This window comes from Penicillium taxi (genome assembly GCF_028828555.1).
Source record: "Penicillium taxi strain IBT 34144 chromosome Unknown utg000002l_segment0_segment0, whole genome shotgun sequence".
NCBI lineage: Eukaryota > Fungi > Ascomycota > Eurotiomycetes > Eurotiales > Aspergillaceae > Penicillium > Penicillium taxi.
Genome location: NW_026643204.1, coordinates 383,551 through 409,349, shown reverse-complemented (window position 1 = coordinate 409,349; position 25,799 = coordinate 383,551). Strand labels below are relative to the sequence as shown.

The following is a 25,799-nucleotide window of genomic DNA, read 5'->3' as shown; positions in this document are numbered from 1 at the left end:
ACAAAATGACACGACTTCAATTTCGAAGCATTAATTAATATCAATATGTTTAACTACAAATTTTGATTCAAGATTTATAATATTATCAATTCTAATGATTCATCTAGTCGTTATTCATATCAGTCTATATACACTGCAAACCCCAACTCTTCAGCCTCTATCTGGGTATAATCCCTATGCAAAGTTCGCTGATGACTGAGAGAAACGTGTTCAAATCAACTACAACAGGAAATCAAATACCTCCAGGATTCTTCAAGGCATCATCACAGCTTAAGGCTCAACAGAAGGCTTGCTCAACCGTCGGCCCTGGTTCTCCTTTCGGTCAGCAGCAAGTGACTGCGCGAACTTGCTATTTTCGCGCACCTGCGGGCCAAACCAATAGAAGACGTAGATTGGTAGGACAATAAGACAAGACAGACATGCCAGAATCGTACTGGCGTATTCAACATGCCACCTGTCGCCAATGTTGGTGTACATCGGCGTGGCATACATGGCCGAGATACCAGCCAGAAGATCTCGAGCGAAGGCATTGCCACCACATGCTGATGCTGAGTAGACACCATATGCGGCGATCATATAGTCAACTGAAGAAAGGTAGATGGCAAAGTTGGCTATTCCAACCATAGTCGAAAAAATCATAGATGCGATCCAGGGGATACCACGCTCTTTACCGAACGAGGTCCAAGCGAAGCCAAACAGCCCGATGGGTTCGAATGGTGCGAGGAAGAGAAGCCACTTTAGACGACGTTCTGGAGATAAGGCATCTGTACCCTGCGTCTTGCGAATGTGCTCGTCTCGCCAAAACCAGGGGAAATAGGAGAAATATGCCAGGATGTAGGCGAGGTTGATTGGAATAACGGCCCATGCTTGTGCTAAAATCCCAAAGTCCCAGCCATCGCCGTATACGAGCGTAAAGCTCTCGAGGAAAGTGAAAATGAGCGCGTCAGAGAATCCGGATAGAAGGGATAGACAGAAGACGATCGGTTCACGGAGCAGCATGTGGAATGGTCGGATCCAGATCTTGCCTGCCTCTTTGAGGGAAACACGGGGATGTTTCAACTCGTTTGGACCGTAGATGTTAGGATCTTCTCCTGATTCTCTACGACGCTTTGCTTCCCGGTCGATGAGGATTGTAGATCGGCTCTCGGGCATGAAGAAGATGATTGCCTGGACAACGCCGCCGAAAATAAGTTGAATCCAAAAGAACCATTGCCATCCAAGGACTGAGAGGTAAGGCTATTAGAATTTTTCTTTTTTTCTAAAAAAAAATGGGATCTTGGAATTGCTTACATCGCTCAATCGGACCGCCAATGACTCCACCAATGCTAGTTCCTATGCAAGAAGAGAGCACAATAAAAGCAAGTGGGAATTGCTGGGTGTCTGACTCGTAGATATCGGCAATCAGACCAAGTGTCACACTACCACCGGCAGTAGAGATTCCGCCCTAAATAATGTTAGTTATTTCACACTCCAAGATTTAAGATGATTGTTACTCACCAGTCCACGAGCGACAACAATAGTACCCCAGTTAGGGGCCAAGGCGCAAGGAATTTGCCAGATGTTGATGAGAAACATAGACAGCTGAAGAATAGGCCAGCGACCAAACTCCTCACTCCATGGAGCCCACAGCTCACATCCAATGGAGTAAGTGATCAGATAGATCATCTGGCCAGTGCGAGCTTCCTGTGCACCGATATTGAAGGCCTTAGAAAGGGGAGTTACTGCATTGGGATAAACTGATGTATTGAAGTTCATAGACACTTGGACACATGCCACAGCCATCAGATATGTCCATTTCTTCCATCGTGGCCAGCAATAGCCCAGCTTATCATAGCATTCATGTTCCTTGAGTTCACGAGGCTGACTTGAAGGGATTTTTTCAATTTCTTTGTTTGAGTTAAGAGAGTCCTCTCTCAAGGACTCAGCTAAGGAGAGTGAGGCGGATTCTCGACCAGCCATTTTGCGTAGAGATTGAAAGATTTCATGCAGTACATTATGTTCCTTTATCAGAAAAACCGAAAAGTCAAAGATCTACTTTCATTATATCGTCATAGCACCCAAACCGGATTTACTGAGATGCTTTGACGATCGGTGGGGACTTTTATATGTACCTTGTACCACATTACATTACTTGAAGTGGATCTTCCGTTCTTCCTCCGTTCTCAGCATCTTCCCCGTGGTCAAAACTCAACTACTACCTGGTACCTGGTATCTGGATTTGAAGAAGCTGCTCAATTGGATGATTTGGATCCATCTCGCATGGCTAATACAAAGTAGTGTTTAGTGTTTTTCAATGTTCAAATGTTGTGCAGTTCATAAAGTCTTATCTTTAGGGCTATAAAATCTACGTCATCAGCCCAGTTCCACCTTTCGATCTTTTACTCTGACGTCAGTTCGACGCATCGGTTCCTAGGTTGATTATGATTCTATAAAACAGTTGCTTTCAAGTCCCGGAAGTAATCCGAAGTTCGGTTGAGTCCTCTATAGTTATTAGTCTACTGCTTGCGATCGCATTCCCGACAGATCAACAGTTAACAGTCAATAACAACTAACGTGAAGAATTAATTCGAGATTGCCTTCCTTACGATAGCATGAATTGTCTAATTAAGCCCAGTATAACATGCTCTACTTTGGCTGTATCTATACCAAGGATAACCTTGGAACCCTTTAGGTAATTGATTCCAATGTTGACATTTAAGGTACACGAATAAATCATAAGAAGTTACAACTTCCAAATTCCAAAATGGCCTCTCTAAATTCTCAGTACGCTCTTTCCCTCTAAGATGAGGTGTCAGCAAGGAGCCTTATGCCTAGGTGGTAGCTGGCTATAGTTCTAGGCTTACTAGTGTTTATGAAACAAGTATTGCTCTTGGTTTGTTGCCTAGGTGTACTTAAAAGTTGAAATTAGTCAGGCGTAAGTAAGCTATAGTCAAATCTGATATTCTCACTTGAAGTTGAATCCATCAAGCATTGACAGTAGAATATTGTTTTGCGATCGATTTACTAAATTGATCACGTGGTCACGCGCCGTGACTGATCGGTCGCGTTTGCGGAACAATCTCCAGGGCTTTGGTCTCATTTTCAAGCCACCATGGTTTTAAAACCCTTCAAACCTCTTTCCATCAAAAGACCTACTTCAGCAGAGGTCATTGATGTCGACAAATATCCAGCCAAAAAGCCCCGCCTACAAGAGGATGAGCCTGTGGTGACTGATGTGAAGACGCGGCCAGCACTGGGGGCTCGAAAGCCTTTAATCCAAGTCCGAAATATTAGCAAGGAATCTACAGCGAAGCCAGCATCAAAAGCGTCGATACCTCAAAATTTTGTAGGGGATGAGAGATTTTTCAATGCTCTCTGGTACGTTCCTAGTCGCTGATTTCTTTGCCCGCAACACAACTAACAATATTTCTCTTGGCTAGGAGAAAGCCGAGTACCAAGAAGAATAAAACCTGGGACGGCGATGGTGTACTTATTTCTCGTGCGGGATTCGTCACCTTGCGCGACATTGATGGCAAGGAAATGGGCAGGACTATGTACGAGCAGGATCTTGAGCCGGGAAAGATGCTGTATGTGAGTGGAAAGGAAGTAGAGGTCGACTCTGAAATACCTCGCAAAGTGTATTATGCCTCGAGAAACCTGTCGGTGGAAAAAAATCCGACCCCTTCATCAAAACCGTCGAAGAAACAGACTGTGTCGGTGTCAAAAAGAAGTGATGGCCAGAAATCATCCTTGAGCCGGACTGCTTTAGGGACGGAATACAGTGCAGCTGCCAAAAGTAACTCTGGTCTTGGCGCATACAAGAAACCTTTGCTCGAAGATACGGTGATGGCAAGTACAGGTTTAGAAAAGGTGGTCCCGCGTCATGATCCCACTGCACCTGGGGCATTGGTTATGCCGAGACCGACTTCGGTTCCTAAAGGCAAACAAATTGTCGACGTGGTTGTCGACCCTTTATTGACAAAGAGTCTCCGACCACATCAGCGGGAAGGTGTCCGGTTCCTCTATGAATGTGTCATGGGAATGCGGTCATTTAACGGCGAAGGTGCCATCCTGGCAGACGACATGGGTCTGGGAAAGACACTACAGACCATCGCTCTGCTATGGACCCTTTTGAAACAAAACCCCATTTATGGAGATGCTCCTGTGATCAAGAAAGCACTCATTGTTTGCCCGGTCACTCTTATCAATAATTGGCGCAAAGAATTCCGCAAGTGGCTCGGGAACGAGCGCATCGGAGTCTTCGTATTTGACGATAACCGCAAGCGTTTGACTGATTTCACGAGGGGAAAGTCTTACAGTGTCATGATCGTGGGATATGAGAAACTGAGGAGTCTGCAAGAGGTCTTGGCGAATGGTAAGATCGATATCATCATTGCAGATGAAGGTCACCGACTCAAAACATTGCAAAATAAGAGTGGTATGGCCATTCAGTCACTGTCAGCTATCAAGCGAGTAATTCTTTCCGGTACCCCCATTCAAAACGACTTGAAGGAGTTCTTTGCCGCCGTGGATTTAGTCAATCCCGGAGTCCTGGGCACCTTCAAATCTTTTATTCGGGAATTCGAGGTCCCAATTGTTCGGAGCCGACAGCCCGAAGCCACCAGAAAGGAGATCGAAAAGGGAGAGTCTAGAAACGACGAACTCAGGGAACTCACCACTAAGTTTATCCTACGAAGAACCGCGGATATCCTCGCCAAATATCTTCCCCCAAAATCTGAGTATGTGCTCTTTTGCAAACCGACTCGCCCGCAAGCCAATATCTACCGAAGCGTCCTTGCCTCACCGTTATTCCAATCTGCCATGGGAAATTCCGAGAGCGCCCTGCAATTAATAACAATCCTGAAGAAGCTCTGCAACAGCCCATCTTTGCTCACGGCCAAGAACAACGACAACTCCCCCAACGAAAATATGACCGCTCTCCTAGCTTCCCTTCCACCCAATCTCATGCGTCACTTCTCCCCGGCTGCAAGTGCCAAAGTCCGAGTCATGGATCAGATCTTAGATAGCATACATGCAAATACATCAGAGAAGATCGTGCTGGTTTCTAATTATACATCGACTCTAACCCTCCTAGCCAACCTACTTTCCTCTCTTGGCCTCCCATTCCTTCGTCTAGATGGAAGTACCCCAGCTCAAAAGCGCCAGCCTCTCGTGGATGAGTTCAACCGTCTCCCCGCAGCAAAGTGCTTCGCCTTCCTGCTATCCGCCAAAGCAGGCGGTACAGGTCTGAACCTCATCGGAGCCAGTCGTCTTATTCTCTTCGATGTGGATTGGAACCCTGCAACAGACATACAAGCCATGGCGCGTATCCACCGCGATGGCCAAAAGCAACACTGTCGCATCTACCGCGTTATTCTCAAGGGCAGCCTGGAAGAGAAGATCTGGCAGCGCCAGGTTACCAAGCTCGGACTGGCTGACAGCGTGATGGGGCACAAGGATAACGTTGCGCAGTTTTCTACTTCCGAACTGCAAGACCTGTTTCGACTAGATGAGGACAGCAGCTGTCAGACGCATGACCTATTAGGTTGTGACTGTGGCGGCAAGGGTATCCCTTCTTCTTCGGAGATTCCCACTCCAAGCGAAGAGCAGAGCGTCATAGACCTAGACTCGAATACCTCAGTGCTCAGTGACGCATCTGATGAAGACGGACCTAATTTCCCGACTCTGGTGAAAGCCTCCGAAGTCGATATGGAGGAACAGGAACGCTCGATCCACAACTCTTCCCGTCATGGCCGGAAACAGAAGGATAAAATGCATCAGTCTCTGGCGCAGTATGCTCATATCGACCCTGCTCTTCTTTCTACGGCTGAGGATGAGGAGGAAGTTGCAGCTGCTATTGATGACGACGTGCTCGTTGGACTGCTCAAAGATGAGTGTAATCAAATCGGCTACATTTTCAAAAAGACCAACGGTGCTGAAGTTGAAATGGAGAGTCCTGAAGCTGCCTCTGAGTCTTGAATGTGATGAGTTTGTTTATACTTAGGTTATTCTTCATATCGCATCCATGGACTAGAAAGTACATTGCATCATGTACGGAGTATGAAATTAAAGCTAGCTATATATGGATTTGTCGGCATTATTGAACTCATTTCAAATATCAATTCCATGAAGCTAAGTATCAGCCACTTTATAAATTGGTCAAATGTCTGTCCCACGGGTCTAGTCTGTAGCACTCAGGAGCAGGTGGTATCTTACAAATCATTGATACCAAAATCTAGAATGTCTTGATAAGATACAACTTTATGGTTTAATAGAAATATTTAATCGTTCCATATTTCTGTCTTTGCCTTTGAAGCTCATGTACAAACATCATATAACACTTCAGGTAAACAGGTCGGGATATGGATGACCTATCAAGGAGTACGAGTACACACAATTACAAGCGAATTTACAAGATTATGGACAAAAAAGATATTAGCCTATCTCTTCAATTAGACTTATCTAAACATATGATTAGACTATCAGCAAGTTTACCTAGTTGGAACATGAGTAAACTGCGGGCCTAAAACCCCATGAGCACAGGAAAATACCTCGAACACAAACAAGTGTAGGAGTATGCGACCACAGGAATGAGTCCACTCAGAGCTCTCCTAGAATGAGAGCCTTCTTCTTTCTACTCTCCAATATGAAGTTTTGGTCTTTTCGGGGTCGCGCTAGCCAGGACATCGCTTCACTCAATATTAATATCGGGGGCGGGAAGTAGCCGCGGCGTGAAGAGACTAGAAAAACAAACCTTCGGAGAAGCAATGTTGAGTTAAAAGAAAAGGGGGGTCTTAAAAGTTCGAAAACCTGTTGGTCTTTTTGAATGTGTTCTGGGTATCCAGATTTTCTTTCGGTGTGCTAAGGGTGGTGGACGAGGACGAAATTTGGATTAATGGGGACCAGCCCCTCGGTATGGGGCAGAAGGGGTATGATCTAGACTGGGGTCGAGGTGTTGGACATGGTGGTTGTGGGGCCTTGTCGCTTGGCAGAGCCTTGGGGGGAGATGTCCTAGAAAAATGTATATTAGTTAATTCGAATTACTGGGGCGCTGTTGAGTCGGAGTGGAAAGCTGTAGGGGGATGATTTTGCTTATCGATGTCTTGCTGAACCAGGCCTGAGGAATCACCACTTACCTCCAAGTCATTTATCTTGCGCTTTTGGCCGACTGGCTTAGCTTTCTTCTTCGGTTTGGGAGCGCAAGTTTCACCGGGTTCAAACACGTCGTCTGGCAAATCAAAGCTGGGAATATTCAGTAAGTAAAGAGAAGCGCTTGAAGGGGATTCGCTTACTTGCGGACATGGGTGACGGCTAAATCCATCACCTCGAACTGATATCCGGGCCATGACGTGCACATGGACTTGAAAACTTCGGAATCGGTGGAAATATCGAGAGATCGCGAAGCACCTAGAAAGAGTCAGCAAAGTCCAAAAAGGGGAATACGTCGAATCAGGTCCGCGCCAAGTCGATAGTTACCAGGTTCCAGCGGCTTCAACTCCAGGCCGATGTAGTAAGAAGTCGTGTAAACAGTCATGCCGTCGGCTTCGGTTTTCTGTTCTGTCGAGTTTGCCGTTCCGTTCGGAGTTGCATCTTGAGTAGCATCCTTGACTACACCAGTCATGCTGTCATCCTCAAATTTCTGATCGGGAACCGGGACTGCCTCGTTCTCTGCCCCGTGCACAGCAGCAGCTTGGTGTGCAGCATTGTTGACCTCGTCAGTCATCTCTGTTTTAGTACCTTGAGCTCGGTAAGAAACGGAGCCAGCTTTCACAGCATCCATCTCCTTGTCATTGTGGACATGATGAATTCGCTCGAAGCCCTTCGGAAATGGATGCGCTATGGCGATGATAGATTTGCGATCGAGGGCTCCGACGAGGTGTCGCAACTTCGATTCGACCAGACCAGACCAAATTCCTTCTGCTTCTTTGGTCTTGCTTGAGGCCGTGATACATAGATAGTATTTGTAATCCTTCGTGAAGAAATTATGCCGAACGAACAGGTCAGTCCATGGTCGTTTCTTCAAAAAGATCTCGTTGATGAGAATCCCACCTCTTCCAAGCTCCCGAAGGAGGACGGCTTTGGTGGACAAGGAGATGTTATGTGTCGCGCACATTGAGGGATAGGCCGGTGTAATAATCGGCATGAGATGGAATCGGTCGCCATGGTAGATCTATGTCAATCACTGTAAGCAACTATCGCACAATGGGTTCAAAAACATTGAGCTTACCGATGGGTTCCAAACTTTGATTTGAAGAGGTCCATCTTCAATCTCCTTGAGCATTACAGGTTGTGGCCAATTCCATTTCCTCATGATAGTGAAGAATTTGCTGACAATGACAGCGCCTGTGGCTTGGGGGTACAGTTGGCACACTCTCGCCACAAGCATAGCCCACGCGACACCTCCAGGGAAACCGACAATATTTGCATAGATTGCTCGACCTGCGTAGAAGATCAAAAATTAGTGTTTGAACTCGCGAAAAATCTGAGCAGAACATTAGAATGCCACTCACGTTGGGCCCAAAGTTTGACTGCACGCAAAGCCAGGCGAAATGTCTTCTGCTGCGGAACCAGTGCAAGAATTTCATCTGTGACTCGAGTTCCATTAAGCGATCTAACTTCTTTCTCATCCAATCCTCTCAAGTAGTCATTGTTTTTCAAATCAATATTCATGGGAACGGAAGAGATCAACAGTCGAGCGTAGATCAAATCGATGCTGATTCCAGCCAGCTCCAACTTGATGATGGGAACATACGCGTCGGGCACCGGCGTCATCTTTTCAATGGTCCCCGGTGGGGCCAGCTTCTCAAGAATGGGTGGGAAGTCGGAAAAGAAATCATCGATTAGCACATATTTCGGACCAACAACCAGGGTATCAATATCGGAACCTAGAGCAGCCAGTCATTAGCAAGTGACTTAATTGGTATACGAATCAAACGTATGTCCACTCACCTGGACCATAAACACCTAGGCGATAACTTCCGTAAGCAAAGACCTTTCCGCCAGCAGCCTCGATGGCAGCAGGAGACAGCCCCTTCTTGCGACAAACAGATTTGACAAATTCGACCGTGACGCGCTGCAGTAGTAAGAGCATTTGTTTTCTGCGCAAAGGTATCAGCTCCTATGTATTTAATAAATGCGACCTCTATCAACCTACCTACGCTCAGTCTCTGTCGGTGGTTCAAAATTGTTGTGAAGTTTGAGAGCTGCGATGAGATCATCATCAGCAGCCATTTCGTCCGCAGTAGGCAATGCGAAGGTGATCGAGGGCGTCACACCCCATTGTCGGGGAGGGGGTGTAGCCATCGTAGGGTTGAGCGATTAATTTCACGTCAACGAAGGTATCGAGACGTCGAACGTGCGAGGGAAGGAACCGGTTGGAGATTGGAGCTTCGAGATCAGATAACGGCAATTTCGTTGACGTCACGTGTTCAAAAACTCGCATCAAATCAATTGCACATACGCAGTAAAATTCTGGAAATAAGGAACAGCCGAGAGAACAACGAAAAGAATGGGAAGAATGATGTCAGAAGAACCTGGGAAGTGGTTGGAGACCACGCCGGCGCTCAAATCTCGCTTACTCATTAGAGATCACATGATCATTTGTGCATTTTTTATACTTCAAATTCAAATTATTCTAAAGTTGGTTTAAATTGCCTTCTAAGGTTAAATAAATGGGAAGACCTAGATTCTAGATTCAAAACTCTCAGCGAAGACTTTCTAAATGGGAACCGATCCTATCATTTATTATTATGACCATACGGTAAGTACCAAAATCACGTTCACAGTACACCTTCAAACTTCTCCGAAAGAGATGTGATACCATCAGGCTTGTTTTCCGAAAAGAAGCGGGACAACTGCTTGTCGAGCCAAATCAAATCCTCTTTACTATCACCGGGACCGCCTGCCCAGTCTACAAATTCAAAGCATCATATGTTAGCCAAGACTACGCAAGGTGGGCTGGAGTACTTACGTCCCCAAATTGAAGGGAAAATATCCAGCTTTCCAACTCCTGGTTTCATGTGGGAAACCTCGTACTCAGAATCCTCCGGTCTTTCAAAATGTTAGCCAGTATCTGCGACCAGTTCAAATAATACTTTGATCTTACGGGAAATAAAGGTCAGTCTTTCCTGGCAGCACTAATGTTCTAGCTTTGATTGAGGCCAGAGCCTTTTCAAAGTCTCCATTATATGGCTCCTGCAAAGAGACGTCGCCATTCTGCCAAGTCTGAAGCATCACCAAGATGTTTTCCGGATCTAGTCCAGTGTCAGCATGAGTTTGTTTGTTGATCGCAGCTCTTCATACCCTTCGAACAAGCCCATTTCTCCCAGAAATTCTGCATAAAGTCTTCGATTCCGGTGAATCCCAGGACTGTCTCATATAGCTTGTAACGATAGAATGCCTGGCTGAACCCCCTGTTGACAAGATAGGAGATCAGCTACGCTATTGAATAAACCATAACAGTGGGAATACCTACCATCCAGCATAGACTCTGCCCATGGCCTTCAGACCAATTTCCTTCTCCTCTGTGGTCCAAGTACGCACCTTGGAATCAGTCTTTTGTGCTCCGATTTCACCTATTCCTGCTGACCAAATGGATTTGACGCTCAGTAGGGCACTCTTGACTCCCTCGATGAACACTTTGTTGTGCAAGGAAGTTTTGGCTGCTCCACAGAATGGAACAGCAATGTCCATAAACTCTGGATACTGTGTCGCCCACTGGAAAGTCTGGCCAGCTCCCATAGACCAGCCAATAACGGCACGTAAGTGCGTGATGCCGAACTGTTTGGTGACGAGCTCATACTGGGCACGCACATTGTCATACAACGAAACTTTCGGAAATGGCCCCGGCTGATTAGATGGCGAAGAAGATTGACCGTTGCCGAATAGGGCTGGGATGATGATAAAGTACTCTTTGGGATTGAGTGTCTTATCTTCTCCGATCAGCCAGTAGTTGTCTGACAGTACTGAAGTGTTGAAGATGTTCAGTTAGTGAGAGGATATTGTACCAATTCATAAATAGACATACAGCCCGAGAACCAAGTTGGATAGACAATCGCTGGGGACTTGGGATCACCAAAGGTCTTGTATGCAATGTGTGCATCGACGATCTGCTCTCCGCTCTGCAGCTCCCAGTTCCCAAGCTTAAAAGTCTTATAATCCTCATTCGACATGGTGAATGTTCTTATTCTGAGGTGTAAATAGAGTGTTGTTGAGATGTAATTGTCTAAAATTCCATCTACCCTTTTATAAGATAACGACCCCGCTCCCTCGATCCTACTTTCTAAAATCTCTGACTACAGTTATTTCACGATTTGTAATATTTGCTTTGTCCTGGTTGCCAGGTGTAAATAACTAACTGACTAGTTATTTAACGACGTAAATAGTTATCTGATTTATAAGAACTGTTTTTTTTTCACGGAGCTGGGTACCAAATTAGATCTAGGGTGATCCACGGGTGACGCTACTACTGAAAATTGCAGGATTTGGGCGCTTCGAAAATATTCCGTAGATTTGAAATCAAGTAAGATGGAGAATAACCTTGGAATGGCCCCGTGTATATAATATTTAAGCTGTACAAGCACCAGGTCATAGCTGGCTCAAACTTCCACGTACTTAAACGCCCAGTCTCTAAATTGTAGGACGTGGGAGCTCAATGACATCTGTAGTGCGGCCATATGTAATCCCACCCAGCCGGCTGACAGGCTTCAGAATGTTCAGATCAATCACAGTCTGAGCTTCATCGATAGCATCCTCTCTCACCCAGAAGCGGACCCCCTCGATAATAGCCATTGCACTAGTCTTTTTGCCAGTTGATTTGCTTTCAAACTCCTTGATCTCGACCAGCTTGCCCTCAATCGCCAGGATAGACTCCTTGACACGAGCAGGGTTGACCACGGAGGTTGGAGCCTGGTGCAAACCAGAAACATCCCATTCAGAGGTTCCATATGGGGTATTGATAGAGGTTGAATTGGCAGCTTCGAGAAAGTGCTCAGATATAATATTTATAACACATTCTTGCGTCTCATGGAGGTTTTTCAAGGTGTCCTTGGGCTTCTCCAGTGAAGCAACAATTCCAACCACAAAAAGCGGTGGATCGTGATTGATGAGTTGTGCGTAGCTGAACGGAGCCAGGTTGGTGGTCTTTCCATCCGTAGACTTGGTACTGATCAGGGCGATGGGTCGTGGAACCATACCGGAGATCAAGAGCTTATAGTTGGATGAAGCCGGTCGCCCCTCTGCATTTGGGTCTATCTCAACATGATCCTTTTTCAGACTTTCACCACCGTCGTTTGCGCCGTCTCCTTGTTTCCATGTTGGGTTCGGGGGCTTGGTGAAGGTGACCTCGGCATCACGAAACTCCGGTCGAGAAGCTTGAAGCTTCTCGAAATCGGGCCTGGGTGCGGCCATGGCGGATTTATGGCTGAATAGTCGGAAGGTTTGGTAGGAAAGACAGCGTAGGTCGTAATTGGGTCTTGAACGACTGAGTGGTTGCAGTTAGCCAGTAGTTGTCTCAGTTGTCTGAAGCTGCCCCGCGTTTGGATGTGACGTCGCTCGCAGTGGTAAGCTGTAACACGCTGTCATTGCGGTAGAATTAACACTCACCGAAATTGATGTGTCACATAGAATTTTGTTGCTCTGAGAGATGCTGCGAGGGAAATCATTGAGGTTGTTGGAAAAGTGTCAACCTTGGTGGAAGCTAGCATTAGTTACAAAGAGCTTATTTCCACTTTGTGTTAGTTATATAGTGGATAAAGTGCGTGGCATTAGTACCGAGTCACATGTATTGGCATATCTCAGGAATGTTCTATTCTATTCAAGTCTAGATAGAAATGAAACATAATGCCCTAGCCCTAATTCAATAAACAATTAACAATAAAAAAGAAGACTCGACACAAAACGTGGAGAAGTAGGCTAAAATGCGGAGCCGAAATGTGGATGGATCTATACAAAATACACATCTTAAATTGTAAGATTGACAGCTCTTGACTCGCTTAATCTCCGATCGAAGTTCATCCGAGTTGATCTCATACCTCGATCTTTTATAATAGTACAGGTATAGGTATAGAATCGACAAAGAACAGAAGGACCTCATGACCATCAGATATTGAACTTCTAGTTCTCAATGGAATGTAATTTGTGTCACAGAATGAAAATGGAAACTAAAGAATAAAAAATAAAAAATAAAAATACCAGGCGGTCAAGGTTAAAGATGACAGGAAATTGCACGATCTTCTAAGTGCCTTTTCCTCCCCTCATCTTTCTACCCCCACGTTCTTATTCTCTTCTCTTCTATCCCTTTATCCCGTCTTTGTTCGTCTAATTCCACACCCTGACCCAATATAACCATTGCCGTTCTATGATTTAATCTGTCCCATATTATCCATAATCTGCCTAAGACCTGTCTGAAGCCTCTCCCCAACTCATAACCTGGGCTCATAAGCGCATGCCCAATGGGTCGGGGTCACGGCTGAACCCTCGCTCGCAATGAGCCTCTCTTCTCCCAAGAAGAAAAACGGCGGCAATACTTCCGGTCAAAGACAGATTCGCTTCGTCTCAACAGACGGCCAGCCGCAGACTAAGCGTCGCCGAGTTAACGCCGCGTATGTGAATGCGCACTCTACAGGTCAATTAAACATAGACTAACATCGCTCCGTTGCCTACAGCTGTCTTACCTGTCGCCGGCGCAAAATCAGATGTTCGGGAGAACAACCAGGTACGATCTCACTTGTATGCTCCGCAAGCCCTCGGTCATTGACTCATAGTACTATAAAGCATGCAAGACATGTTCTGACTACAAGCATGTATGCCTTGGGTATAGCGAATCAACCGCTCACCTGCGATCACAACCCGATTCCACGTCGCGCATGTCCGGCTCCAATGATCGATCAAAGCAGCACAGCTCTCAACTCGAGAGCTACTCCCCAGATTCAAAACTAGCTCCAACGTCTATACCACAAGCAGAATTCGGCGAACCACCTGTACAGAAAACATCGGACGCCAAAGAACCCCAATCATCTCTCAATGAGTCTGCGCGCATGAACAAGGAATTCAAATCGCAAGTAGTGGACGACAGTCCAAAAAGTAGTACGTTGCTCCAACGATACTGGAGGCTTTTCAGTACTCTGAATTTACCCTACCACTTCTAATTCCACTCCACAGACCATACATCCGTGACCTCCAGTAATCGTACGCATGTTCCATACTTTCGATACTTCGGTCGGACTGCCATTGTGCCTGGTTTCAAACAAATGGTTTGAGCATCTCTGTAATTCGTACGATTTAGATTTTCTGACCAATTTTAAAGGTTGTCCAAGTCCGAGGGTCTCGCAAAAGTAACCCATCCATGTCATCAGGTCAGTTTCCACCTTTAATCACCGTAGATGACAAAGTCGACTTATTTCAACAACTTTTATCAAAAGATTCAAATTCGCCGTTACGAAGCCCTAAATTATCTGATGCTCTCACTGGAATAAATGCCGTCTTGACGCACAATCACGACAGCCGCGATGCCAACACTATTCCCTTTTATGACCGTGATGATACCCTCCCAGTCTCTAATCTAGTTTCTCATTTGAGCGATCTCTTCTTCGATCATCTTGGCTGCAACTTTCCATTTCTTCAGCGTGGGCGTTTCCTTGAGGATCTTAATGAAAAGAATATGGACACCATGTTGGTGGATGCAGTCTGCGCCTTGGCCGCCAGGTTTTCGCCTCATCCACTACTGGGAGCTCCTCAGGCACCATCCATTGATGACACTCAACCCCCGACTGATATACACATGTGGAATCGAGGGCTCCCGTTCGCTCATCGAGCTATGAGTGCGGTTGTGGATTCATTATCATGTCCAACTCTGTCTGCCGTTCAAGCCTGCTTACTGCTGGCATATGAGCAGTTTGGCACCAATCATGACAGTGGTCTCTGGATGTATCTGGGTATCTCCATCCGGATGGCGCAAGACTTGGGGCTCCAAAAACATCAAGGCCTAAAGCATAATTACGGGCAGAAAGGTGTGACACCGAGTGAAGTCATGACTGGGCAAGCGGGTAAGCTACGAGAAGATCAGTATGACGATCTAGATGTCTACCAGAGTCCCCAGGCCTCTTCTCCCGTCGTGGGTGGTGAACGTGCACGAGAGCGGGAACGGGTGGATTCTTTCTGGAGTATATTCTTCCTTGATCGCGTCATATCATCAGGCACTGGACGTCCGGTCACCCTTCGCGATAAAGATATCGAATTGTGCTTTCCTATTCAGTCTGAATCACAGTTGGTAAATGGATGGCCTGCGCCCTTCCCTCCTTTGATTCGCATCATTCATCTTTATGGAAGAGTAACGGACCTTATTAACGGCATTCAAGACGTCAACCATGTCACTCCAGATACTCTCCAAAGATTAGCAGGAATGGAAAGCGATTTGACAGGTACGGCGCCCGATCTCTCTCGGGCACAATAAACTGACAAGGCTTTAAAGGGATATACCAGCGGCTATCACCAAGGCTTCATTTCAATGCGGCGAACTTCCAGGAATATGTGAAAGCACAAGAGGGTACCAACTTTATCCTTTTGCATTTCGTACGCCATTCCCTTTTGAGTTACTAAACAATTCTAACTTTCACAGTGGTTCCATACCCTCATCGTGCTTCTTCACCAACCAACTTTGCTAAATTCCTTTGGCGGAACGATTCAGCATCTCTATCCTAATAGCCGCGAGCTATCGATGTCTTCAGCCAAGACAATCGCCGATATCCTGTCCTTTGCGGAGCTTGTAGACGGGAAGAGCTTCATTGGTAACCCTTTTACAAGTCAACCGATGTATATCGCGGCTTGTGCCTTTCTAATGGAGAGTGCGTATTACGCATCGCCCTCACGATCTTCTTCGCCTCCGCCGCAACCATTGTTAACCAATCAATCAAGCGGCTTCGTGATGCCCGCAATGGAGTCTTTAAATGGTCCAGAAAGAAAGTCCGCTGCGAAACACATTCTTCTTGCATCTGTTGCAAGGGAAAATTACCAACGCTGCTACAAGGCGCTCAAGGCTTTGAACACGTATTGGAAAGGTACTCGGTACATCCTGACAGTGTTAGATCAGAAAGCCAAGGGTATTGTAGACCCTCTTCTTTATACTGTCGAAGATATGGAAAACACGGCAGCGAATACCCCAGCACCTGCCGGCTGGCTTGGTGGCAGAATTTTAGGAGACTCTATGGAGGCGCCTGAGCATTCTGCTGTGGCTGATATCCCATCACATTGGAAGTGGTCACCAAATATTGATCCTAGTCAAGGTAATTATATACTCGCTAGTCATGCTACCACTTTGATACTGATAAGTTTTGCAGCCATCGGATGGGCTCTTACTGGAACCACAAATTCTTCACAGCCTAATCTAAGTGTACTTTACCAAATGCCTACAGCGGAGGCTGAGACTGAGTCTGGACCCAGCAAGCTTCCATATTCGCCCCATTTCAGCCAGAACTATTCAATACCTGTTCCAACAACATCTGGTCCAAGCGCGAGTTCGTCCTTCCATCAAACTTCTGGCTCCCATGAGGAAGCCGTACCATCTTCCCTGGTAACCAACGCTAAATTCTCCCAAACTTCAATAATAAATCCAGACTCTCCCTATTATATGGGCATGAATGCACCCTTTGTCGACTCAACTAATCAAGCTTCTTTAACCTCCCATACACGGTATAATCAGAGTCTACGCTCCACACCGATGGAAAATCCACAACCGTATACATATCCCATTTCTTCAGCAATAGAAAATCATGATCCAAATAATGGACAAATGGGTTCACGCAAACCTGATATCCATTCTATGGGCTCACATGGTGGTGGCATGATGATTGAAAGCCACGATGTCGATATGAATTCTCTGCAACAGCAGGAATCTCAACCTCTTTCCAATGATGAGATCTTACCGTGGTTAGAATATTTACCGCAGGAACTTCTCGGCTTATTTGGGGATCAACAAAGTTTTCCTCTCATGAGCCCCGACGACACATCGCAGCCCCCTGCATGATGTCTGACTGACTTTCCACCTGTACATATATGGTCGATTTTAGCCAATTCTGCATAAATTTGCATCTTTCATCCAATGTCTTTTCAATATATAGTGACAAAGCATCTATCCAGCTGGGAATATCCTGGGAGTAAACTGAGGTGATAGTCATAACGGCCCCAAAGTTGGACATTGTCAAATGCCCGTTGTAAATTATTGGCTTAGAGCTGTTCACTATTTCAAGCGCTAGTCCCTAAAATTGATAATATGAAACTTATAAATCTGAAGAACTACTCATCTCCAAGACTAGTAGTAAAGGCAGCAGAGAAGACTGGAGCGGAGATCGCCGGCCGTGAAAGAACATATTCCTCCAGGATACAGTGTGCGTTTGTGCCACCAAATCCGAAGATACAAATTCAACAGATCAACAGGTCAACAATGGGTCCTGATCCGGAGCGAAAAACCGTTGAGCTTCTTTAGTAATGGGAACATATCTGTTGACACTTGCTCTGCGAACTTGGCCTTCGCCAGTCGACCACCACGGTATTGCTATGGTAGGAATATGTAGATTGAAAAACAGAGCCACCTTGTCTCTCAGGTTTTGGAAATGGAGATTAGGCGGCACCATTCTATTTTGTAAAGCTCAAGATGTACCGATAAGGCTTGCTAATCCTGCTGTGCTTTCGGTGTGGCCGATGACGGTCTTGATTAAGCCGACGATCAGCTTCTGTGCTGCCTAGGCTGCATGCGACCTAGTAGGGAACAGAGCGCTGGAAAAGCTTCGGCCTTTTGGGGATCATCAGCTTGAGTGCCTCTTCCGTGAGCATGGAAAAACTGGGGAAGGTCGTGAAAATTGTTAATAGGGTCAAGGCCCGCACGACTATAAGGTGATAGATATCAATACTTACTGAACCATGCCTATTTGGGACCGTCTATAGTTCTTAGTGTACCATGGTTGGGCCCGTCGACCCACAGAGCCTAATCGAAGCCCCACGTTGCCTGGGAGACGCGGTTAGACCATCATCAACATCTCAAAAAACGACCAGGATCCTAGCCTGAATCCTCCTACTTCCATCCTACTTCCTTTCTTCTATGCGATCTCGATGTCTAGACTGGGTAGTGAAACTTACTCATCTTCCGGAGCATGTCTCTCGGGCAATATCTTAAGCCCTCAGCCCTACGCTCCTCATAACAAGGACTTTCTCGCTTCCTTCGAAACCTCCCACCCTTCAGCCGGCGACAACGGATCAGCAATTGATGATGGTCAAATCTCAACACAAGGCTCTGAATACACTTCTTCTGGATCATCTACGCGAAATTCCACTGGTGACATCTTCGGTCGTGACTTGAGTGAGATCGAACACGCTAAATCAAGAGCATCCAGCCGATCGTCTCTATCTTCAATCCCAGCATCAGTCCTCGTTCATCCACTTGACCACAAAAAGCCGATCGCAGCCATGACTCTCCATGAGAAAATCACCGGGTATAGCCCAGAAGATGATGAAGCAAGCTTTGGCGGGTTCGACGATTCACACAGGAACATTCGCACCATCAGACAGCGCGAAGCCGTGTTTCGCAAGCCAAGCTCTGTCAGAGCTATGCAGATGTATACTGAGGATGAGGGCGAGGATGACGAGTACCTGACCCCACCACGTCGTCGACCCGGCATGCGGTCTCCGGGATCCTCGTCGCTGAAATACTACTCACCCAATTCGTCGCTCAAAAAGCCCAAGGTGAAGAAGGAGTATCCGCTTGTACTTTTGCATTGCAATCTGCTGCCGCCATCGCTGCCTGTACCTGGTGCCTCGGAGCCGTGCAATCAAAAGCTTGTCGAAGAGGTTCTTCCACTTCAGTATTGGAAGCGATGGCGTCGGCTGAGGGATAGAGTAGGGGCTGGAGTTATACGTGACCGGGGTGTTTTGATTTCCCACCCTGAAGACCTATACGATGTGCTCGAAGAGCGGCTACTAGAGAGTCTTGAACTGCAGCGTGCAAGACTGCAACAGGGCCATTTTCTTGGCCACGAGGAAAGTGCGCCCGGGTCAGAGGGTGAGCTCTCAGACAGAGATGAGAGTGAGACGGATGGCGAGCAGGGTGATGAGTGTCCCGACTGCGGTGGACATATTCTTCGACACAATGACGATCCTAGCCGCAAGTGGGAGATTCGTGTATATGCAGCGAACGGGTTGATGCGCGCTGGTGCCTGGGCCGCTGCGTGGAAAGAGATGGAGAAGGTGGATGTCGAAGTCGGACTTTGGTTGCCATCTGATGTACGACGAGCACTTGAGAGGCGACTTGCGGAGGAAATTCAAGTTGTCCCGGAGCAGGAAGTTCCTTCCCCTACGATACTTGAGGAGAACATGCAGCCACGATCAATCTCGGTCAATGACAAAGTAGTATTATCTGCAGAAACTCTTCCCCAGTCTGCATCGGAAACTTCTGGATCAATCTCAAGCCAAAAACCCAAGTCTGAGCAAGAAATTGCCTTGCAAACCCTCCTTGTCAACTACATCCGAGTTCTGGTCTGCGATAAACGCAATATTGCCATCTTTCTCTTAAGTGCCTTGGTAGTGTTTCTTTCCATCGGATCTCATCTCCAACAGCCTTTCCTATCTTCTTTGTCAGCTACGCAGGGGGCTGTTGAGACGACCGTTTGGGATATGGATACAGCTGAGTCTGACACGAGTCCTTCGGTTGTTGTGTCTCCATATATCGTCAGTGAACACGCTACATCTATCATAGATACTCATACCCCTGTGCTTGAGTCCATGATACCCTTTGAGACTATAGAGACTCTCATGGAACCTCATGCCTCCGATGGGACACACACCACTAATGAAGCTCCTGATATTGACGAAACTCCTGCTGTTGATGAAGTTCCCGCTGTTGAAGAAACTCCCGATATTGAAGAAACTCCCGCTGTTGATGAAACTCTCGCTGCTGACGGAGCTCCTGATGTTGAAGAAACCCCCGCTGTTGAAGAAACCCCCGCTGTTGAAGAAACCCCCGCTGTTGAAGAAACTCCCGCTGTTGAAGAAACTCCCGCTGTTGAAGAAACTCCCGCTGTTGAAGAAACTCCCGCTGTTGAAGAAACTCCCGCTGTTGAAGAAACTCCCGCTGTTGAAGAAACTCCCGCTGTTGAAGAAACTCCCGCTGTTGAAGAAACTCCCGCTGTTGAAGAAACTCCCGCTGTTGAAGAAACTCCCGCTGTTGAAGAAACTCCCGCTGTTGAAGAAACTCCCGCTGTTGAAGAAACTCCCGCTGTTGAAGAAACTCCCGCTGTTGAAGAAACTCCCGCTGTTGAAGAAACTCCCGCTGTTGAAGAAACTCCCGCTGTTGAAGAAACTCCCGCTGTTGAAGAAACTCCCGCTGTTGAAGAAACTCCCGCTGTTGAAGAAACTCTCGCTGCTGACGAAGATCCTGATGTTGACGAAGCTCCTGATGTTAACGAAGCTCATGCTGTTGACGGAGCTCCTGCTACTGAGGAATACGACAAAGTTTCTGCTGGCGATGAAACTCCCACTCCTCTTGATGGAACTAATTCAGTCTTTCCATCGGGTGCTCTTGACACCAAAACCGAGTTAGCTCATACTGCACTGCCTTCTCAGCCTTCGCCATCATCTCACTCAGATGCTGAGTCTACCAACTCTAAGACTGTCACCTCCACTGAATTGGAGGGAAAATCACAGCTTGAGACAGATAATGCCGATGAAAATGAAATCAATCAACGCCTCATGGAGCCATCCAGTGAGTCAGCTGAATAAGATTTTCTGTTATTGGATGTGTTTAGGAACACGATAGAAACGAAAGAAAATGAAATGACAACGAGTTATTTGTTACATTACGACTGGAATGACATGAGAACGAATGGAATTTACTTTTTATTACCGCAATTTCATATTTAAGCGTTTGAATTTTACTTAGCCTGCTACATCCTTGTCTTATCTCAATTTCTCCACCTTCTCATCTTCCTTGGTACGATAGTAGATTTCAGTCCTTTAACTTCGCGATTTAAGATGCATTCAAAATATCTAAAATTTCAAAAGTACCCACAAAATAAAATCTCAACTATCATGCTACTCCATCTTCAATCACCAGAAAGCATTTATCGAAAGGCAGCTTCTTTCGGCTAAAAACACATGCGCCACGATTCCCCTCAATGACTCCACAACCCACCTTTCTGCTGGGGATCCAGTGCAGTTAGCCACTAGTAGGTGTCTGGGCTATAGTCAATGTAGCGTACGTCCATGCCAAAGCGGCTGAGGCCACCCTTGTGAAGAATTTAATGTCTGACTTCAATGGAGTGCATTCATATGTACGAGAGAAAGGCAACCAACTAGGCTATTTTGGCCCTAATACTTGAATGGAATATTATCACGAGTTTACTGCCCAGGGAATAATCGCTCTCTTCGAAGCGAATCTTGCCAAGAAGAATATTTGTTCATTGCTCGTGTTAAGTCCCGCTGCATCATTCAGGACGCACTTCTTAAGACAGGAGGTTGAAACACGTGATATGATTGGGCCTACATAAGGTGATATGTCAGCATTCATGAACCCTTTTCTACTTTAGGTTAGCCCCGATGGGTCCATTTTCTAACTAAGGGTACTCCCGAGAGAAGGCGGAAGCTAAGATTAAACTAGTATTCTGTTTCCACTGAAATTTACCCAGTAATTATTTTGAATCATAACAGCTTTCAAAAAATCAAAAACTCCATTGTTGACAGGTCCGATTGGATATGGTCATTGGCAGCATGTCTTTCATGAAAATGAAAAAAGTTGTATTATTAACCATATCTTAGTATCCAGGTGATTCAGGACATACATGCTTGAAGTTGTGCATATGAGCCGCCTGAATGAAATCCTTGTTAGTCTGCAAATCACCACTGCAGGTATGACCACATCAAATAGGGCGCTTATTCTTTCCATACGACTTCGGGATGTATACCGCTGACATCGCATACAGGTATGGTGAATATACCCTTCAAGGCAGCGCCCTTGGAACTGGCGCCTGTCGCGTTAAGAATGGCCTTGAATGTGTGCTCTTCGGATTTGGCATTGTGTAATTGAAGCCGTCTGCTTTTTGTGAATCCGGAGCGGATTTGATAACATCATGACAGGAATTTATTAGCAGGAAAGGAAAAGATTTATTCAAAATCGCTTACATCGATTATGCCATTACCATATGGGTCAGTTCCCAGGTCAATTGCTTTGGGAGGCAAGGAATTACATTGATTCATGATTATAGTGATAGAAGAGTCCTCTTGCCGATAGTACAAGTACCATGCCTTGTCATCGCGGCACACGACGGTATCCTGGGGCACCAATACACTGGCCATCTACAGGCACCGCCACCCATGATAAAAATCTTTTGGGCGCGTCGGAGCTTGTTGATGGAAGCATTAATAAGCATGTTGGTCAAAGTTTTTGTGACTGTGTTCTTATCCATACCTTCAAATACGAGTAATGCACCACCTTGAAGGTAGCTGCTAATGTCTGACCCTTTTTAGGACTTGTCAGCCTTATTTATGAAAGTGAAAGACTCGAACACGCTGACGATGACGGTGCTTAAGAGATACCACATAGATCGGCAGATCTCTCAAATGTTTCGTCTAGGCTGTGATAATATAAACCAAAATGGTAACAAATAAGCTATCAAAAGAATAGAAGTTGAGAAATACTGCGTTCCAGAAGTCGCTGAGACCGATTCACTGTGGAATATTGAAGCAGCAGAAGCGAGAAAACCTGACAGGACTTCTCTGAAGCCAGAAAGAGCAAACCTAATGCCGAGATTATCAAGATATCCCTGAATCGGACTTCGGGATCTGTTGGAACCAATGGAATCTGGCCTACTGCAGTGAATGGACTCGGGAATAATGAAACAAGTGAATGGATTCGGGAAGTGAAAGAACTGGTGGAATCGGGGCATATCCGATTCCATCGCGGGAACTTAGAATAAACACGCATCTTACCGCACAATTTATTACACGTATAACGTAGTATTAATAATGCATCGAGATCCCTGTGAGCCGACAGGATCATATTGGGTTCGTACCTACCCAGATAGTACCTCTGGATGGGGTTATTGTGTAGAGATTTAGGTAAGGTTCTTGTCTCCCCACAAAACGAGACCTTGGAATTCTTCGGTCAGTTCGTAGATTTCTCGGTAACTTGCAGGCCAACGTGTAGGTATAATGATAATAAAAAAGACGAAGCTCACCGCCTTCCTTCATGTCTTCAGAAAGTGAATATCTTCATTCTAATTTTATTGCGCCCGGGCGAAATATCGGGTGAAATATAATTGCGTTATAGTGATGACAACAACGCAGCTCAACAGTGGAAATCAGCAAGTGGAGGGAAGGCCGCGCCAGCGCTTTAGGCACGTGCAGGATATTCAGGTGCAAACAGTAGCGTTCAGGGCATTCAGGGCGAACAGCCTGAACGGGCTGAAGACTAGGGCGGCAAGGGGCACTTTTCCAACAAATGAAGAAAAGCTGGTGAGCACAAACATACAACAGTATAAATTCACTCCTAGTCAAAAGATATTGTTACAAGATCCAAGGAGTTCGGCAGAATTCTTGAATAGGAATTGGCAGGATTGTCCTTAGCAATATCCCCTCGCTTTAGAAGTAATCATTGCTGGACGAAAGGCTGTGTGCTTTCTGGTATCTTCGAACTGTGGCGAAGTGCAGATACCAAGAGATCTGTTGTTTGGAGGCCCGATTATATCCCTATCAGCCTATCAAGTCGAGGTGGCCGAGTTCTTCTGCATTTTAATTGGTCAGTTGAGAGCGGATAAGTCAGTAGTAGCTTCTTCACCATATTCAACACTCTGTATTACAATAATTTATTTGCACATTTCGCTTTTACTGGTGAGTGAGGTCTGTAAGCTGGACGTCGGTGCTTTGAATAGATGTGATATTGACCCCATTGACAGTCACGAACTCCACTATCATCTCAATGGATTTTTCATAACTTCCGGACATCAGTGACTTTCTCGTCACGCCAGATAACCCTCCACGGGATGATCTAGAAGGAATAGACTATGTACGATGTGCAGCTCTACATAATTACTTGATCCACTATACCTGGCTCGCTGAAGGGCGCACCCTGCAAACTCTGAAAGACCAAAGCAGCAACTTTTTCACGTCCTCCGGGGCTGAGGCTCAGGCTGAAGCTCTTCGTCCAAGGCTTCATTCGTCGGTAGTATCTTTCCTTGAAAATGCCCTGGTATTGCCCTATGAGAAAATGGAGGATTATCTCCCACTCTCTGTCTTTGCATGGGCCATCGAATCTCCAACCAGACTTATCGAGGAATTTCAAGGGGATCTTCACGACCAGCCGGTTGACAGCTTGGTGCGATTGTACAATGCCGACACGCCCATATCGACTCTAGGGGACGATGGCGCCGTTATCTACCACCAACACTTCAATCGCATCGCGCTCTTCATGAGTGCCGATGACTTTGACCTCGCGTTTCCAGTTCAGGAGCATCCAGAAATTTGGACCTCACTAGAGACAATGCTCTCCCACTGGATCGACTTAATTCGTCTTGGGAAAGTGGTGGCTTCCCCTAATAAAGAACTAGCCCTATTCGAAATCGAGAAGGTCGGGCCCTGGGAGTGGCGGCCGTACAGCGAGGCCCAGGTTACTTCGTGTGTCGCCGAGTGGGATCAGCTGTGTCAATCTATCGAGGCGCGTATCCCGCAGGTGCTAAATGTACCATCATTGATCGACGAGACTTGTGCGACCGACCCAGAACCCCTAGCTACATCTATTGTCCTGGACGCCGCTTTACTACCTGACCCTTCTTTTGCGCGTTCCTTTTTGACGCGAGCGAGACGGCCCTGGTTCAAATACATCGCTCCGGGCCTTCTTCTACCCCCAGTCGACCCATCTGCATTTGTGGCAACGCAACCATTCGCCGTATTACCCCGCTCAGAGTACACCGTACCGCCAGTTTGCCTTTTACCCGCCGATACCGGAGACCAGCGTCCCGTCCACCTCGAGAGAATAACAAGCCCATGGCTATTGGAGCCCTTTTATTCAAGTTCCACCCAGACATGCAACCCATCCCATGTCCCTGCAGGCCTGTATAGTCAGGGAGTGGGGAGAAACTATTATGATATGGCCGAGGAGGGATTTCGGTTGTTGCTCCCGTTCACCTTCAATGATGGTTTTACCAGGAGTGCATACGCACGACAAAGCGATATGAGGGCTGTTGACAGGGACGGCGTTGGAGAGCTTTTTCAACATGGATTCAAACCTTTTGGTGGTGCTTACGGACGGCCACAACGACTGGAGCGTTTGCTGGATTGTTGGCGCAAGCTGGTTGAAGATGGGGTTTGGTCTGTTGGACCGGAAGGGGTGGAGGGTACTATTGATACTTTCAAGGACGCTGAGACCGACCGGTGGAAGGATTATCATATCCCTCCTACATGGTAGGTGTCCTACATATAGTGCCATCTCGTCTTCAATCTATGAGCACCTCACATGTGCAGTAAACATTGCAGCACTTAGGAGAATTTCTGTGATATATTCTGCTATGTGGTGGGAATGAAGGTGTTGGGCCTAAAATATGTATGTGAATGTTGGAAAACGAGGGAGATTGATGGAATTTCACGAGAAACATTTGAACACATGTGCATGCGACGAGAATAACGCACGTGCGATCTTCCTAATCCGACTCGGAGTCAATTCATGTTTATTCAAAACTGTTTATTTACAAATTCAGTTTCCACCCTTCAATTATATTCCCTTTTTACCCTGTCAACCAGGCTGAGAGCTACTCAAGGCGAGGACATCAATCCAAAAGAAAGATATG

General features: G+C 46.3%; 8 protein-coding genes across 8 annotated transcripts; 4 read left to right on the top strand and 4 right to left on the bottom strand.

Annotated features, from left to right (window-relative positions):
* Positions 1 to 270: 270 nt before the first annotated feature.
* Positions 271 to 1,959, bottom strand: N7495_002077 (sugar transporter; the record flags this gene model as incomplete). The annotated part of the gene is made up of 3 exons (XM_057204747.1): positions 271 to 1,223; positions 1,291 to 1,444; positions 1,498 to 1,959. 3 exons carry the CDS (start codon positions 1,957 to 1,959, stop codon positions 271 to 273), a joined length of 1,569 nt encoding a protein of 522 aa, XP_057065354.1.
* A 1,132-nt stretch (positions 1,960 to 3,091) lies between these two features.
* On the top strand, positions 3,092 to 5,958 carry N7495_002076 (DEAD/DEAH box helicase; the record flags this gene model as incomplete). The annotated part of the gene is made up of 2 exons (XM_057204746.1): positions 3,092 to 3,357; positions 3,420 to 5,958. The coding sequence occupies 2 exons, from the start codon at positions 3,092 to 3,094 to the stop codon at positions 5,956 to 5,958; spliced, it is 2,805 nt and encodes a 934-aa protein (XP_057065353.1).
* Positions 5,959 to 6,915: 957 nt separating this feature from the next.
* On the bottom strand, positions 6,916 to 9,282 carry N7495_002075 (polynucleotide adenylyltransferase; the record flags this gene model as incomplete). The annotated part of the gene is made up of 8 exons (XM_057204745.1): positions 6,916 to 6,990; positions 7,116 to 7,221; positions 7,272 to 7,386; positions 7,456 to 8,149; positions 8,207 to 8,418; positions 8,490 to 8,864; positions 8,929 to 9,077; positions 9,134 to 9,282. The coding sequence occupies 8 exons, from the start codon at positions 9,280 to 9,282 to the stop codon at positions 6,916 to 6,918; spliced, it is 1,875 nt and encodes a 624-aa protein (XP_057065352.1).
* Positions 9,283 to 9,758: 476 nt separating this feature from the next.
* On the bottom strand, positions 9,759 to 11,150 carry N7495_002074 (homoserine acetyltransferase family protein; the record flags this gene model as incomplete). The annotated part of the gene is made up of 6 exons (XM_057204744.1): positions 9,759 to 9,889; positions 9,950 to 10,029; positions 10,085 to 10,232; positions 10,282 to 10,391; positions 10,454 to 10,943; positions 11,006 to 11,150. 6 exons carry the CDS (start codon positions 11,148 to 11,150, stop codon positions 9,759 to 9,761), a joined length of 1,104 nt encoding a protein of 367 aa, XP_057065351.1.
* A 457-nt stretch (positions 11,151 to 11,607) lies between these two features.
* N7495_002073 (flavin reductase family protein) lies at positions 11,608 to 12,387 on the bottom strand (the record flags this gene model as incomplete). Its single annotated transcript, XM_057204743.1, has 1 exon — positions 11,608 to 12,387. One exon carries the CDS (start codon positions 12,385 to 12,387, stop codon positions 11,608 to 11,610), a length of 780 nt encoding a protein of 259 aa, XP_057065350.1.
* Positions 12,388 to 13,464: 1,077 nt separating this feature from the next.
* Positions 13,465 to 16,999, top strand: N7495_002072 (fungal specific transcription factor domain-containing protein; the record flags this gene model as incomplete). The annotated part of the gene is made up of 8 exons (XM_057204742.1): positions 13,465 to 13,584; positions 13,619 to 13,693; positions 13,743 to 14,064; positions 14,140 to 14,231; positions 14,285 to 15,398; positions 15,449 to 15,549; positions 15,596 to 16,259; positions 16,314 to 16,999. The coding sequence occupies 8 exons, from the start codon at positions 13,465 to 13,467 to the stop codon at positions 16,997 to 16,999; spliced, it is 3,174 nt and encodes a 1,057-aa protein (XP_057065349.1).
* Positions 17,000 to 18,081: 1,082 nt separating this feature from the next.
* Positions 18,082 to 20,742, top strand: N7495_002071 (uncharacterized protein; the record flags this gene model as incomplete). The annotated part of the gene is made up of 1 exon (XM_057204741.1): positions 18,082 to 20,742. One exon carries the CDS (start codon positions 18,082 to 18,084, stop codon positions 20,740 to 20,742), a length of 2,661 nt encoding a protein of 886 aa, XP_057065348.1.
* Positions 20,743 to 24,223: 3,481 nt separating this feature from the next.
* N7495_002070 (uncharacterized protein) lies at positions 24,224 to 25,420 on the top strand (the record flags this gene model as incomplete). The annotated part of the gene is made up of 1 exon (XM_057204740.1): positions 24,224 to 25,420. One exon carries the CDS (start codon positions 24,224 to 24,226, stop codon positions 25,418 to 25,420), a length of 1,197 nt encoding a protein of 398 aa, XP_057065347.1.
* Between the last annotated feature and the right edge of the window lie 379 nt (positions 25,421 to 25,799).